At 40.5% G+C, this 17,745-nt stretch overlaps 1 protein-coding gene across 1 annotated transcript in view; it reads right to left on the bottom strand.

Annotated features, from left to right (window-relative positions):
- Nucleotides 1–9,346: 9,346 nt before the first annotated feature.
- Nucleotides 9,347–17,745, bottom strand: part of Tmem236 (transmembrane protein 236) — a 41,039-nt gene continuing 32,640 nt past the window's right edge. Inside the window, exon 4 of the mRNA XM_008824105.1 lies at nt 9,347–9,915. Coding sequence (XP_008822327.1) covers nt 9,347–9,915 — 569 coding nt within the window. The remainder of the gene's footprint in view (nt 9,916–17,745) is intronic.

Genomic DNA, 17,745 nt, shown 5'->3' with positions numbered 1-17,745 from the left:
CTGCACAAGGAGTTCTCAAAGATGAGATGCAAATGAAATGGCTGAGAAACACTTAAGAATATGTTCACTATCTATCTTTAGTTATCAGGGAAATGTAAATTACAACCACTTTGAGATTTCATCTCACCCCAGTCAGATTGGCAAAGATCCAGCAAACAAACAATGACAAATGCTGGTGAAGATACGGAGAAAGGGGAGCTCTTATTCACTGCTGGTGGAGTGCAATCTGCTGCAGCCACTACGGAAATCAGTATGGAGATTCCCCCAAAAGCTAGAAATCCATCTATCATATGATCCAGCCATAGCACTCTTGGGCTTATACACAAAAAAACTCTATATCCTACTACAGAGATACCTGCTCATCCATGTTCATTGCTGGCCTTTCACAATCCAGGAAATTGAAACAACCTAGATGTCCATCAACTGATGAATGGATAATGAAGTATGGTGCATTTACACAATGGGAGATTATTCATCTGCTAAGAAAAATGAAATGATGAAATTTGCAGGTAAATGGTTGGAACTGGAAACAATCACCCTGAGTGAGGGAACACAGACCCAGAGAAACAAACACTGCATGATATCTCTCATAGCTGGATGTGAGCTTTGAATTCTTAGATATATATACTTCAATTAGAATATCCAGAGAGGTCAGGAAACAAATCAGACAGGGCAGAGGAGGGAGTATGGGGAGGGATGACTAGCATTAAAAACATGTAGACTGCAAGTTCATGAACTGATGCCTTTTCTAAGGTTTTGGAGCACCTGTAGATGTATGATTTAGCTCTCAGCATTTCTGTGTGCTCACAAGTACATGCCTTTGTTTCTCTATTTTCTCATGTCCTGAGTTTTCTGTCTGTATATTTGGACCTCATTACTACAGAACCCCAAAGAGGGATGAGAAGCAGACCACCAGGAAGCTGGAGTTGGAGTAAACACAGTATCCTATAATGAAGCAAACATCACAACACAATATTCACTTACACACAGGATTTGATTAAAAGATAAAGGTAACTGGAAATCATGGCACACACTTGTAATCCTAGCACTCGGGAGACACAGGCAGAATGATTGATGTTGACTCAAGATCATCCTAGACTACATAGTGAGTTCTAGGACAGTGAGTTCTAGGATAGCAAGACCCTGTCTGTAAGTAAACAAACAAACAAACAAATAAATATTTAAAAATATAAAAGCAGATGGTAAAAATAACCATTTTGGTTCCATCTATTACATGTATTTGGCTTTTATTATTTACTACCTCCTATAGGGAGTAAATAACTATTCTTAGACACCGTAGGTTCTAAATGCTGCATTTTCCTTTTCCAAAACTTAATTCAATGCTCATAATGTTTATTAATGAGGAAAAAGTTGTTGACATATTCACTAAGTCAAGCCCTACTTCAAGCAGCCCAGTGTCCAGCACGCAGCGGGCATAACTACCTGCTGCCTTTCCTTTCCAGTTCCCAAGCATTGCTGCAATGGTCATTTAGTTAAATAGGGTGCATATTGGGAAATAAAGACTATGACATTCACACAATGTAAATTCAATCATTAACTTTCAGAAGAAAAAGACACAAAAAAATCTGCTAATTTTTTTTAATAAAAGTGATTAGAGCTGGGGCTGGAGAGATGGCTCAGCAGTTAAGAACACTGGTTGTTCTTGCAGAAGACCCGAGTTTGAATCCCAGCACCCACATGGTAGCTAACAACTGTCCGTAACTCCAGTCCAAGGGGAGCCGACAGCCTCTTCTGACCTTCACGGGCATTGCATGACACTGGCCCACTTAAACTACATGCAGGCAATACACACACATAAAATAAAAATAATCATTAAAAAATGATTAGAGCTTCCTGGCATGTACGTACTGGCAATGTTGCCATATCAGCTGACAGAGTCTAGGGAGCCTCAGACTTGGTGACCCTATGACTAGGAGTCCAGGAGCCAAGGTGAGCTCACAGGAAGCCAGAGACTCAGACATGGTGAGCATTAGGGTGAGTATGTGAGGCAGACAGGCAGGGCTCCCAGTGGGGCCTTATCCTGGCGTACTCTTCTACTGAAGCCTCTGTCCACCTGTGCCCAGGAATTCCTGATTATGTCACAGAAAAAATATGTTCTTCCACGAGTTCTGCTGTGACACACTCCACAGGGAGCCCGGTTTTTGTAGCGTCTGTGAGGCTCTGGGTAAGCGATGTTTACAATCCAGGAGATTCTTCCCACCCCACTGCTGGTTAGGACAAAAGTTCTGAAAATTACAGGCATTTTTGTTGTTGTTGTTGTTTGAAAAACTCATTAGAACCAGAAGGAAATGTATTCATTCAAAGTCCTATTGAAAAATACATATACAATATATAGGTGCATGTGTATAGCTGAAGGTTATATAATAAAAAACATAGTGCCAGGCAAGAAAAATCTCCCTTTGAGTTGTTAGGGCAGTCCAAGAGACTCCTAAAATAACACAGTCTATTTCCACAACCCTTGATTCCCTCCCAGAACTTGAAGGTACTAAAGACATTACTAAAGACAGGCCATAATTCGAACCCAAGACTTGGAGCAATCGAGCTGGAACCGACCTGAAAGTCTCCTCCCTGAAGACTAGCTCTCATGGTATCAGAGGATACTATACAAGCTGTCAAGGGAGAAAACCAGTCCATGGTTCTACCCAGCTGTAAAGTCTAATAAACAGCAATGACTGACCCAGCAAACTATCACTATTTGTGCTACTACACAGAGGGACTTTTTATCTTGGGGGTAATCAATAGCTGTCAAATTTAAACTAAGGCCTACTCAATGGAAGGAACTCATGTGTGGTGCTGTAAACAACCAAATAGACATAGCTGGAGAGGTCATAGGTTCTAGAGGAAACCCTACTTTTGCCATACCCATAAACCAACATAAGTTCTTGCTTTATTCTAAATATGCATCCTCATATTTACAGACAAGTGTAATTTTACGCCTCATTAAAGAAGCTTCTTTTTGCAACAGATGGAGACTATTTACAGAGTTCCTGAAGGGTCAAACACAGAGAATATGTGTCTGTGAGACCCTTAACCCAAAGTGACAAATCTTCAGTGCAACTTCTACACATAAGATGAATGTATCTCTCTACTCTCATCAGAGAAATTTCTTTATGCAGCAGATGGTGTTAACAAAGAAACCCACAACAGGCCAGGCCAATGTACAGAGAAAGAGGCCACAGAGTGCTTGTCCCTGAATAGGACACTTATTTCAAGTCTGGCTGCCTAGCAAGGCTCAGGGATCAGAGGAAGAGGAGGTGGAAAGATTGTAAGAGCCAGAGGAGGTGGACGACCACAAGGAAACAGTCTTCCAGACAGCTGGTCAGTTACTCATATGAACTAACAGCAATGGTGACAGCATGCACAAGTCCTAAATAAGCTCAAAAGAAACAAAATCCCAGCGTAGACATAGGGAAGTGGGTAAGAAATCCCCACCTATGGAATTGTTGGCAATTGATGGTTTCTGGGAAGGGGAGAGACAGAGTCTCACAGAGATTGGAGTCTTAGTGGGCCCAGTGAATGGGCTCACACTGAAGGACATTTGGAGACATAAACCAGACTCTGTAGGCCTATATACATAAGAGTACATCAAATTTGGTGGGGGGCAGTTGGGGGAGGTTCGTGTATGAACATTCCAAAAATTCATAAAACAACAACAACAAAGCTCATTAAAAACTGGACTCCGTACACGCACACATGTTCTTGGGGCCACATCAGAAAAGGGAGCTTGAGGCCGTCATCATTGTTTTGTCCTAGATATACTTGTGGGCATTGATTTAAAATATGATGAAGACTGAGACAGAACATTATCTGAAAGGACTTCAATAAGGGAAAAGCCCCAAGTGTAAGGTGTGCAAGCATTTCAGGGGTCTGAAGAGAACAGTTCTCATTGTTAAAAGGAGGCAACAGTATAAAGAAGATGCAACTCAAGAAATAATAAAATAGTCAGACATGGTGTCGCCTGCATTTAATCCCATCACTGGGAGGGAGAAGCAGGCAGATATTTGTGAGAGTGAGGCCTCCGTGATCTACATGTACAGTTCCAGGGTAGGTGGGGCTATTCATGGACCCTGTCTCAATGCTAAGATATAATATTAGACTAGTAAACTGGGACAAATACAAAAAGTTTGCTTTAAAAATGGAAATGAGATTCTCCTGTCTCTTGATAGTAAAGCATGTGACCTCCTCATGTAGCCAAGAGACTGTGTTGTTAAGATTATGAGATCCTGTGAGATGACTCCATGTGCAAAGGCTCTCAACTTCAACCTGGCAACCTGCATTCAATATCTTGGACTCACATGTTGGAAGGGGAGAGCAGACTTCCAAAAATTGTCCTCTGACCTCTAAACTCCTGCACAGGGACTGGGATCTGGCAAGTTCCAAAGGGAGAGAGGGCCTTGGAGGAGGTGGTGGTCTTTGGATAGCAGCTATGTGCTTTGGGGTGACCTGAATGGACCATGACCAGAAGTGGGCACAGGTAACCTACCTGGGTCTCTGGCCACTTAGGGTGACTGGCAAGTGTGGAGAGTTTCATGCAGCAAATAAAGATTTTGCTTTTCTTAGTGATATGGATTTTATAGCCTTTCAAAAAGTAATGTGGAAGTTCCATTTAATAATCATCATTCAGAACAGTAACATGGTTCAGCAGGTTAGGGCACTTGCTGCAAAGCCTGACAACCTAGGCTCAGTTCACAGAACCCACAAGGGTAGGAGGAGAGAACCGGCTCCATCAAGTTGTGTCCTCCCACTGTCATACGTGTGCTGTGCTGTGTGCATCTGCAGGCGTACACCATTCATTCATCAAATGTAAAATACCTGTCCATCTGCCCTCTAGTTATGCTGCAATATCATGAGAGTCAACATTTGGGGGCTCAGCTATTGATTATTCTGATTTTAAAAATATTTGAGCAAGCCGGGCATGGTGGCACACGCCTTTAATCCCAACACTCGGGAGGCAGAGACAGGCAGATCTCTGTGAGTTCCAGGCCAACCTGGTCTACATAGCTAGTTTATATATATATGAGTGGTTTGAAGAAACATCAGAGGTATTAAAATTCCCATCACAGTTGGTAGAATTTTCTTCATGAACATTTCTAGGACTTTGGCTACTTGTAAATATTGTATATTTTAATAATTATGTGTATAATTTGAATATACTGAAATAGTATGCGAATAATTTTGATTCTATATAGTACAAAAGGTTTTCATTCATTATTAAATAAACATTTTAATATACTTAAGGTGTTAAAAAATACCAAGACAAATGAATTTGGAAGGATTCCAACCTCATAAAAAATAGTCCCAACAATATACTGAATCTACTGCATATCAAAAGAAACAATTCTAGGAGTGAAGAGAGCCACTAAAGTGGAAGAAAATCTTTAGCAATTAGACTTGACTGGGGAGTAATATCTTGAATGTATAAATAACTCCAAAATTAAAGACCAAGAAATGTTACAAATGAATAGCAAATAAATCAGATAGTTTGAGATGTCCAATTAAAACACGACCAATGAAAGCATGGAAAGAATCTTCTTCCTTAGCCATCGGAGAAACGCAAATTAAAACTGCTTTCTTTTACATCTTCCCCGTCAGAGTGGCTGTCTTCAAGAAGACAACTGGCAAGGATTTCCAGCTCTGATGTTGGAAAGAGCAACCTTTATGGTACTGCAGTTAATGGAAATTACACAGTCACAATGAAACTTACGTGGAAGGGCCTCCAAAAGCTCGACATAAATACATACGACCCAGCGAATGGAAACTAAGTCAGCATACCACAGAATTACCTGCACATCCATGTTTATTGCAGCACTACTAGTAAGTTCTAAATTATTTTTTTGTAGTATCCAAATATACAATCTGCCTAGGTGTCCCTCAGTATGCAGATGGATGAAGAAAATGTGCTATATGTATACAATGGAAACTTATTTAGCCATAAAGAAGACAGTATTTGTGTTTTAATACCTAAATTAAATGGCTAACCATGGTTAGATTTACCCATCTTTTGTAATATAAGGTTCATTTTTCTAATATTTTTTTGTAGTATCCAAATATACAATCTGCCTAGGTGTCCCTCAGTATGCAGATGGATGAAGAAAATGTGCTATATGTATACAATGGAAACTTATTTAGCCATAAAGAAGACAGTATTTGTGTTTTAAAACCTAAATTAAATGGCTAACCATGGTTAGATTTACCCATCTTTTGTAACATAAGGTTCATTTTTCTAATAAAGAAGTGAGGTGATTTTTGTTACGTTTTAAAATTAGAATAGAAAATCATCATAAATTTTCATGTTGTTGCTCAAAATCACTAAAAATATAATAAAGACAGATACATGGGCTAATTTCCAAGAAAAAGTGATTAGATGGCACATTCCAATCACAGATGGTGTTTTCTTTTGAGACAGAGTTTCACTGTGTAGTCCTGACTGGCCTGGAACACGCTATGCAGACCAGGCTGGCTTCAGACTCACAAGGATCCACCTGCCTCTGCCTCCCCAGTGCTGGTATTAAAGGAGTGTGCCCAGCATAGATGGATTTTTTTTAAAAATAAACTTTATATAAAGCTGAAATGTAATGAAGACATAATTATCATTCAACTCCAGATTTTATTTGTAATAAAATAGTCTATTACAGATCTGGCAAGTTTTGTATACACATTTTGACAGTAGAAAGTAAACTATTTATTAGGACATAAAACCTTAATAACAAAAACAATTAAAAGCAACGACAATTACAATATAATTTTACAATATATGTTTAACCACACAGTGTAGAACTAGCAACATTACATCAGTATAATTTTTGTAATATCACTTAAATAACATATATTTGAACTTTATAAACATGTATACACTCAGTTAAGCTATTCAGTTCTTTTCCTTCTATACACAATCTTTCATACATGCCTTCATTTGTAAAAAGTGTTGCCACTGCCCCAAACATCAGGCATATTTATACTCTAATGTTAGATACAAAAAAGTTCAGAAAACACTTTAGAGTTTAATGAGTACTTTAAGTTGTAATGCAAAGATAAATATTTATGTAATACAGTTTCATATTTAGGAATATTACAGATTAATCACTTGGTTATAGGCATTTCATAATTTAAAAAGATGGCTATGGAGGAATTAGAAAGAAATTCTCTGTGTGATAGATATTTTTAAGTTAGAGGTATTGTGAGGATTTCTAGGGTTCACAAGTGCTGAACAAGACACTCTCAAGCTTCCCATAAGGAATTTACAAGTTAATAGAAAACCAAGAGTAAACATATAATGAAATTCTTTCAAAAGTGCAGACTGGGGGTGTGGGTTAGTGACAGAATACTTACCTTGCCCTGCAGTGGCCCTGCATTTAATCTCTAGCAAAGCAAAAAACCAAAATAAAATTTTATAAAGTCATTGTGCTGGGCAGAGTGGCACATGCCTTTAATGCTAGCTTTGGGGAAGTGGCGGGAGGAGGATCATGAGTTCAAGACCAGTGTGAGCTACATAGTGAGTTCTGAGCAGCCTGGGCTACATAGTGAGACCCTGCCTACAAATCAACAAACAAAAAAACAACACGCTATAGTCTGGGCTATGTGGGAATTCATAGAAGGTTGTTGGAAGAACGAATTCTAACATTCACTTTAATCTGCATACTTAGAAGATTGTTCACTTTTGATCACAATAGTAATTGATATTAAATTGTAATCTGAGGTAACCTTAGGATTTGTACATATTATTTTTCACAAATGCAAGGTTTAAATTATTGTTCCCAGAGGGTGGGCGGGTATACACAAAATATAAAACAGGAAAATACTGTGTTCCTCAGGGATGTGGTTCCATTAAATGCTTAGCATTTAGCAACCTCTTATTGCTTGCAGACACTGTATTGAAAGCATTCCTTATCCTGTAATCTTCTCAACTCTACTAAAGGAGCACTAGTATTGTGTTTGTCTTTTAGAGGTAGCAACTGTGGCCCACAGTGGTCAAAGAACTTGCCCTGTAACATAAAGCTAGAAGGCAAGCTCTTAAAGATTCTGTGGTGTGAGAGCAGCCACACAGAGTGGGAGGAAGTGGGAGGATTCAGTGCAGAGTAAGGAGCACTCAAGGTCATTCTATTCCTGAGCTATTTGTTTCCCTAGATCATGTAGGAGATAAGTGACATGAATCATCACCCTGCACAGGTAATTCCCTCAAAAATCCCTCTTATCAAATAGAGATATTCTGTTGTGTCTGCTGTGAATATGCTACCAAGGCAATGCAGGAAAATTTCCTGATTGTGTATGTAATTATTTTAAAGCATTAGCAAATTCATGACACAGTACTAGGTAAGACCCGTTTGCCATTAAGTTAAACTATTGTTTTTACTAGGGCTTGTACTTGATTATTACATGGTTATCAAATTCCACAGTGATACATTCTTATACTTTGTCTTCAGTTTATAGCGCCATACCTCTTATAAAACTTTATCTAGGAATTACAATGTACCTTGGTTCCATAAACAACTCTTGTCAATACTGCAATACTAGCCAATAAAGCCTTTAACTAGCTCTGCCCAGAGTTAGGTATCTGTTAAAGTCCATTGGTTTTCATTTGGCAATCAGTGAATTAAATAAAAGTTACTTGCTGTAACACAGTAGCAATGCGTTTCCAAGGCTGGGGTTGTAGCTCACTGGTAGTGTGCCCAAGGCCCCGGGTTCAGTCCCCAGCACAGAAAACAAAACCACAAATACAGAGAGAGAGAGAGAGAGAGAGAAAGAGAGAGACAGACAGACAGACAGACAGACAGAGACACAGAGACAGACACTGAGACACAGAGAGACACAGAAAGACAGAGAGAGAGACAGAGACAGAGACACAGAGACAGAGACACAGGCACAGAGACAGAAAGAATGTAATTTCATGTTTTTAAGTTGATTCAAAAACTAGTTTTCAGATTTTTCAAACAAACTCTAAAATTTATTTGATAATTTCAAGTATTTCCTAAAACAAATTTTAATTACTTAACCCATGCAGTGCTCTAGCTCACAGAATAAGTGAACTCCTATTGTTTAAAAGGGCTTTTGTAAAGAGTAATTTTTGCAAAAAGTGCAATATACATGACTAAAATTAACAACTGATATTTCTCAAAGACCGTTGGATACAACTTGTAAAAATATACCTTTACTTAAATTTAGCACCATTTCTGTATGTAAAAACTGATATACCAGATATGAAAATGGTTAATTATGTATAGCCTACTACTCATTTCTTTATGTAGTGCAAAAGCTTACCTCCCAGAACAACTTCCCAACTGTGCGTATACTCATAAAGAAGCCCTCTGACTATCTGAACATTTTCTTTTTAAAATGGAGATGTTTCAAAGGCAGAGAAAGGCCTGAGTCTGGTTAAATAATTGAAGTAAACATAAGAGGCAGTCACTAGCACATTTTTACAAAGGCCCAGTATGGGTGTGATAGTTCCTAAGACAATTATTAGACTGAGTCTAACGAAAATGAAGGGTAAATCCTGCAGCAGGATGCCCAGGGAGTTGAGAAGAGGGTTTCTAGGAGTGAAGACCATCCGCAGGAGAGAAATGAAAGTGAATATGTAGACTGGGTACAGCCAGCCTGACTTGTACACAGCGGGGTGACCAGCCACACGCAGCATCTCTATCGTGTCCGACCACGTCAGAAAGCTCCACAGGAGTAACTCCGCCCGGACATCTCTCCTAGACATGGCTCCCAGGATCCCAGAGCGGAAGGAGGGCTCCAGGGGCGCCCCCACCACCGGAACCCGGCTCTGTGGTCCGGATCTGGCTGTGGGCTTGGCTGCCTGCGGAGACGTGGGGTTTTCCTCACCTTGCCCCACTTGCGCTGTCACGGTTTTGATCTGCTGCAAAGACGTGGTATGGATGTGATTATCTTCATAACCTGCAATACAATGATTGATTGACATTTTAAGGTTTTTTTTTAATTTAAAATGTTTAAATGTTATTAAACTCAGTTTAGTGGAGCAGTCCTATAATCCTAGCTGAGAAGCCTGAGGCAAGAGGGTGGTAAGTCAAGCTAGCCTGGGCTACATAGTAATGCTGTCTCAAGCACAAACTAGCAAAAAACTAAGACAAATAATAAGTAAGAAACAGGCACAATGGCTCAGTGACCTTTGCTTTTGCTTCTCTCACTGAAGCCTGATGACGTGAGTTCAATCCCAGAATTCCCTATGAAAGGAATGAATCAACTCTTAAAAGATGTCCTCTGACCTCCCTATTTTGGAACATGTACTCCTGCACATACACACATCAGACACACACATCAGACACACACACATACCACATAATAAAATAAAATTTATAAATGTTATTAAAATGTGAAATCCAAAATTCAATCTCAAAATAAAAGTCTAAGTACTTGACATACGGAAAATAACAAGGGGCTGACACACTGAAAAACAAAAATAGAGGCGCTTAGACCTCGGTGTTCTTCTCGGATCTGGATCTTAAGTCACTTGCACAGTTTCCCAGGAAAACTTTATTGGTTACTTATTGAATCCTTGAAACAAATGGATAAATGATTACTAATCCACTTTACAGTTTTGGAAACTGAGACCCATGAGATTAAATGATGTCCAAATTCAAACACAGAGTCTTGGCAGAGCTTGAACTCTCATGCTGAACTTCTTGACTCCAACTGACAAACTTAACTTTATGGCTTCTATTATCTGTGTAGATGCAAGATACCATGTGCTAATTATAAAACACAAGAGTACCATAAGGTCAGATGAATGGAAAGGTTGTCAAGATCAAACAGGCTCACAGGAATGGCTCCACTTCCGTTTCCGCCGGAGGTGGGGGCAGGAGAGGCTTGGTGCTAATAAGGAATCTGACCTATAGAGAGCCCTCATGAAGAACAAGCTGAATTCAAGACAGCTGAGCTCTTCTTTCTCAAAGGTTTTTGAAGCAGTTAGTAGAACTGGTCAGCTGAAAGCATCCCATCTGGGTCATCAACACACATACCAGTTGAATGGAAAGCTTACTTATCACTGTCACTTGGGGTGTGTGTAGGGGTGTTCTTCAGTGTGTACATGTGGGTGTTGAAGATGGGGGTTATGAAGGGATCCTCAAATCTCATGACCTAAAATGGTGTTATTGGCAGTGGTGTTTCTGATATTGAACCCAGAAAGGCTCTCTACCACTGAACTGCATCTCCAGCCTCAGACTGGCTTTGAACATACAATCCTTCTGCCTTAGCCTCCAGAGTGCTGCAATTAGAGGTATGTAACACCACACCTAGCTCTGACGTTATTTTTATATATGAAAGGTATAGATATTCTCTCTCTCTCTCTCTCTCTCTCTCTCTCTCTCTCTCTCTCGTGTGTGTGTGTGTGTGTGTGTGTGTGTAGGGGCACAGGTGTGTGAATGCCAGAAGTCAACTCCTGTTTCTCAGGAGTCATCTACCTTGTTTTTTGATACAGGGTCTACAGGGTCTCTCACTGAGACCTAGGGATTACTGGTTTGGCGATGGTGGCTGGTCAGGAATACCCAGGGACCTGACTGTCTCCACATCCCTTGTGTTAGGATTACAAGTGCTTGCCACCACATCCAGCCTTTTATATGGATTCTGGGGATCGAACTCATGCTCGTGTGGAAAGCCCTTTACAGATGGAGCCCCTTATGCTCTTTTCAAACTTTTATCCACTTAAAGACCATTTTTGTTGCTAAGACTGTATCAACCTGGTTGAGTTTACTGAGAACATGCTGACTGGCCCTGTCACCTGACAAGACTGAAGGCAAAGGCAGTATTGGCAGAATAGCTCTGAGGGGCAAAAGACAATCAATCAAAACGTGTTGGACTATATTGAACTGAAAGTGAAAACATCTTGAAATAAAATTTGAGTCATGGCTAATAAAATGCTTAGTTACTATGTAGATAAGAATGTTTATTAAGAATACAATGAACAGGGTTGGAGATGTGGCTCAATAGTTAGGAGCACTGGCTGGCTGCTCTTGCAGAGGACTCGGGTTCAATTCCCAGCACCCACATGGCAGCTAACAATGGTGTATAAATCCAGTCCCAGGGAATTTGACACCCTCTTCTGACCTCTGTGGGCATTGCATGACATGTGTGCACACAAGCAAGCATAAAATAAATAATGTAGCACATGACATGCATGCACACAAGCACACATAAAATAAATATAAATAAAATATTTTTTTAAAAAGAATGCAATGAACTTTGGTGGTTTTCTCATACAACTAACATTTAAATTTTTAAGCATAAATTAAGGATTTTTATAAACAACAAAGATTATCTAAGTTAATTTTCTTTTTTGTGTGTGAGGGTTACTAGGTGTGGTATGAACTTGTTTGTGTGTGTGCATGTGTAAGGCCAGAGGCAAACTGTGGGTGTCTTCCTCAATTTTTAAAGAAAAGAACAGTCACTGAACCATTGATTTGGCTATGCTGTCTAATGAGTTTCAGGGATCTGTCTGTCTCTATCCCCCTCCCCACCACCTACCACCAATAGGTGAAGTTACAGCCTCCATCTTTTTACTTGGGTGCTGGGAATGTGAACTTGGGTCCCCAGTTTACACAGCAGGCACGTCACTGAGTTGTCCCTTTAGCCCTGATTATCTAGATTCTTAATGAGATATTCCTTACTTCTGGAATGCATCCATCCATAAGAACACCATCGTACCCATAGCCTTTAGACACTTCTTTACCCATGTGAGAAGTCACAGTGGTTTGAATAGATATCATTTTCACAAACAATACTCTGGCAAAAGAGAATATTATATTATATTATCGATCATTGCTTCTAGACTCATAAAATCATCTTTTAAAAAAAGCCTCAGGCCAGGCATGGTGGCACATGCTTGTAGTCCCAGCACTTGGGAGGCAGAGGCAGGCAGATATCTGTGAGTTCAAGGCCAGCCTGGTCTACATAGTGAGTTCCAGGACAGCTGGGGCCACAGGGAGACCCTGCTTCAAAAAGACAAAAAGAAAAAAAAAAGCCTCAGGTCACTTGTATTTTTCATTTACTTTTAAAGAATTCAATAAAGAGGGGCTGGAGAGATAGCTCAGTTGATAACGTGCTTGCCATGCAAACATCACATCCTGGGTTTTTCCCTAACACCCATGTAAAAGCCTGGACATGGTGGCATAGGTTTGTAATCCCAGTGCTGGGGAGGTGTAGCCAGGAAGATCCCAGAAGCTTGATGGCCAGCCCACCTGCTCAATTGGCAAGATCCAGGCCAGTGAGAGACTTTGTCTCAAAAATAAGGTGAACAGTATCTGAGGACAACATCCAAGTTTGGCCTCTGGCCTCTACACACACACACACACACACACACACACACACTATTCAGTAGAGAACATACATTTCTTGAAGTATGCCATGTCTTAGAGAATGCTCCTTTTCTTCACTTAGTAGACAAAATTGTGTAAATGAAAAACCAAATCCTGGAAATATTGGAGGGAGAGAAAGGGGAAGAACAAGAGAAGCAATAGGATATATAACATGAAAACAGAAAGAGGCCTATTTGAGAGGGGAGGGGGGACTAGCACAAGAGGAGCAGGCAGGACAGGGAAGGCTGGGAAGTAAGAACAAAGCATGTTAATAAAAGAGGAAGCGAGAAACCCAAATTTTTTCGCCAACACTGAGACCATCGTGACAACACTGAGAACATCATGCCAACATTAGGAACATCATGACAACATTGAGACCATCATGACAACATTGAGAACATCATGATTACAACCTCACCATTGTTTCAAGGCCAAGAAGTGATCATCTAAGAAGTGACACATTAACAGGTTCTAAACGGTCACTGCGAAGAAGAAGTGCCAGTCTGAACTTTGAATTCTTAGCTTGTGTTTGATTTTGATGAGATACCAGACCTAATCCACGTGCATTTGATGAAGTGCAGGCTGGGAGTGTTGGATGTCACCACAGCTTAGTGGGGACTACTTTAGATTTGGGGGCTCAGGGACTGTTGTCCTGATTTCCTTTGAGAAGCAACAAGACTATGAAGGGTAGCTCTCCACTGGCCTCCTCGGGGGCAGAGGAGATATGAAGAAGTCAAGACACATTTGGACCACTAGGGTAGACCAGCAACGGATCGCCAAGTAGCAGATATGCTGTGTCGTCAGCAACTGGCCCCAGCGCTAACTTTAATGCTGCTTAAATTTCCTCTTTTTCTTGCTGTTGGTTATTATTTGCTCCATTTCAGTAAAACATTATATGTCTGAGCAAAACATACAAAAGATAGACATTTAGAGAACAGAATCCACTCACATCCTAAGAAGCTCATGGTGCCCAGAGCCAACTGAAAACCACAGGCAACTATGCAGCACCCCACTTAGTGTCTGTTGATAAACAGCTTTACTGTACTAAATAAATAATTTTAAAACCATTGTTTTGATGGCAGGTAGGCGTTTCAGTAGGCAAGCCTTACTTATCTTACCTTATCAGTTACTTCTATTGATTTACTTCTAATTTATTTCCCCCAAAGTTTGTGATGGTTTACATGGAGAAAATGATGTGGCGTAACAAATCAGCACCAAGGCGTTTTAGATGACATTTATTCCTTTTGCAAAGAGAACAGGAAGGCTGTAAGCTATCTCAGTAGAGAAAGAGAATAGATTATGAGGAAGGAACCCTAAAAAGCCAAGAATGAGCCGATATGAAAATTCACAAATTAGACTCCCAGCTGCCTGCTCTGATCAGACACTGATCAGACAATATTAAATGCTGCACAACAGCTAGGCATGATATAGCTGTAACCCCAGCACTTGGGAGGCTGAGGCAGGAGGATTCTAAAACAGTTTACACAACAAAGGCTACATAGCAAGACTCTGTCTCAAAAACAGAAAAAAAAAAGCCAAACATAATTGTTACCCCATGCCTAAGTGGTCAAGCAAATAGCATCCCCATCTTAATGACTCTAAGTCCCCTGTGTTTACAGCAATAGGAATAATGGTGATGGGGTGTGAAAAAGGATAGTACAGTCATTCCGTGGGATTGGTTCCTAGAATGTCCGTGGGATCCCAAATCGAAGGGTGCTGTAGTACCTGGTGGAAAATGATGCAATATTTACAAATAAGCCATGTACATCCTCCTGTAGAGTTAAAATCTTCTCTAAGTTATTTATACTGCTGAATACAGCATGTCTGTTCTGTGGTTACTATGCTGCTTTGCTTAAAGAACGACAAGAACATTTTCAGCACATGTTCAGTGCAGATGAACTTTTTTCTCATAGACATTTATTTTTGTTGTGGATATGTGGGTGTGCACGCATGTGCATGTGAGTTCACTGTGAGATCCTCCACAGTTACTATCCTCCTCATTTTGGCAGGCAGGGTCTCGCACTGAAGCTGGAGCTCACCTTGGCTGCACTGGATGGCCAGCAAGCCCCAAAGATCTTCTTCTCCTCCTCCCCAGCTCTGGGATTATAAGCACACACCACTGCACCCAGCTTTTTTATATGGATTCTGGGAGTCAAACCCAGGTTTTTGTGCACAGCGAGCACTTTACCTACTGTGTCATTTCCTCCACCCTTTCAAACATTTTCTATGTAAGGTTTCTTGACTCTGCAGATGCAGAAATCATGGGCAACTGTAAATTTTTTGACAAGACAACTATCACTATCACAAGGATGTCAATGGAGCCTTATCTGAGGAGAAAGGAAAAGTATGAATTAATTAGATGAAGAATAGAAAAGGAACTGACCAGTAAAAATAGCATGTACCAATAGCCTTCCGTTAGTAGGAATTGAAAGAGTTTGGTGAGAAGTTGGGGAAGCAGAAAGTGAAGATGACTCAGGGAGGGGTTAACATTTATTGTTGTCTATACATCGGGCACAATTCTAAGCCCTTTATATGTAGAAAGTCACTTACAAAGCCCCTGTAATGTGAATGGTACTGCTTTCTCATTGTAATAATGAATAAATTGAGGCACGGAGAAATTAAGAATTCACAGAGTTCACAAGTAGAAAGACCAGAACTTGAATCCCAAACCCTTAAACACTATGCAACACTGGCTGTGGTAGGGACAAATTAAGTAAAACCTTTTAGGCCAAGATTGATGTTTTAGACTTTATTCTAAGTTTAGTCAAAGAGGACGAGGTGAAGTCAGCACAAACGTAGCAGATTCACAGTAAAATTCCTTTTCGGTTCTCAGCCACCCAGAGATAAAGAGTTACTCAGAAAAAGTATGATTAGTCTTGACTAACGGTCTCCAAATTATTTTTCCTGAGAATAACGTATTCTAAAGGAAAACTAAGCATTAATGATTCTGACAGAACACTGTGGGGGGGAGGATTATGGAAGAAAATGAATTGTACTATAAAAATATTTCTTTTTAAAAAAGCAGATGGACACAAAACACTTTGGACTTAATACTTTCAGGAAATAACAGAAAAGAACGGCAATAAACGCAACGCCTGCTGGGGAAGGTGGATGACAGCCATTGTTATTTTGACACCGTGCCCTCCTTGAAGTAGGAAACACAGCCAACAAAGTCAGATAAGGAACCCTGAGGCCTCTGTGCTACCTCAGACAGCTGCTGTGAAAAATAGAGTAAGTCAATGTCCACAAAGCACTTAAACTAGTTTCTGGTGCCTTCAACAATTGTATTTGTGTTTTTAAAAGTAGCAATAGCTAAACAACTTACTGCTTTAAATTAATTGAAACAGAGTAGAACAAAAGGCTGTGAGGCAAACAGTAAGAGTGATTGTTACACTGTGGTCTTGGGTGGCCTGCTGCCTGGTCTCTCATACACAGAGAAAGCCTGGAAGTTTGAGAAATAATGTCACACTACACTGTCTTAACAAGATCATGAGATAATTTCTCACATTTGCCCATTCACACCACAAAGAAGAAGGCTACCCCACAGATAAAAGATATGTAGAAGTAGAGAGAGCTTATCACAGCTCATTGACCACAGCGCTTCCCAGTTCTCTGATACCCAGGGATTCATCTTGGCTGTGTAAAATCAGTCACAATGTGAGGATTTACACAACAGAAACTGGAAAATACTATAAAGCAGGGTTGTGGCGAAGGCTCAGTGGGTAAAGTGCTTGCTGCTTATCCAGGAGGACCTGAGTTTGAGTCCCAGCACCCATGTAAAAGATGGGCATGGCAACTCACACTCGCAGCAATGGGGACGCAGAGACAGGAGGCTCCTGAGGGCTCACTGGCCAGCCAGTCTAGACTCTAAGTTCAGCGAGAGACCCTGTTTCAAAAGATAAGGTGGAGAGCAATTGAATAAGATGGCCTGATGCTGACCTCTAGCTCCACAGGTATGTGCATACTTGTCTGTACACCATCACACACTTACATACACACACATATGAGCACATGTACATGCACAGACAGAAGGTTATGAATTGGTTTCTCCACTTAGAGCTTCCTGTCCCGAGAGCAGTTGGTTGGCTATTGACCAGCATAGTTCTGCCTGTTTCTCAAACTGTATACAAGTTTCCCAAAATAAGGAGGAGGGGGAGGAGGGGGAGGAGGAGGAGGAGAAGGGATGGGGAGAAAGGGAAGACAAGGACAATGAAGAATAAGGGCGGGCGGCAGCAGTGGCTCAAGACAGTTAATCACCCATCATCATTTCGGGAACAGCTCATGGGATACATTCTTAGCTGTGGAATAGCTGTGCCAACGTTCATATGAAAGGCAATGCACAGTAATTCAGGAGCCCTAGTACCCAGTTTCAGTTCCTGTCAGGCATTGCATAACTCTGCCAATGAAAGCACATGTC

This window comes from Nannospalax galili, unplaced genomic scaffold (assembly GCF_000622305.1).
Source record: "Nannospalax galili isolate Female #2095 unplaced genomic scaffold, S.galili_v1.0 scaffold1569, whole genome shotgun sequence".
In the NCBI taxonomy this organism is placed as follows: domain Eukaryota; kingdom Metazoa; phylum Chordata; class Mammalia; order Rodentia; family Spalacidae; genus Nannospalax; species Nannospalax galili.
Note: the sequence above shows the minus strand (reverse complement) of the source record. Positions and strands in the feature narration are given on the sequence as shown.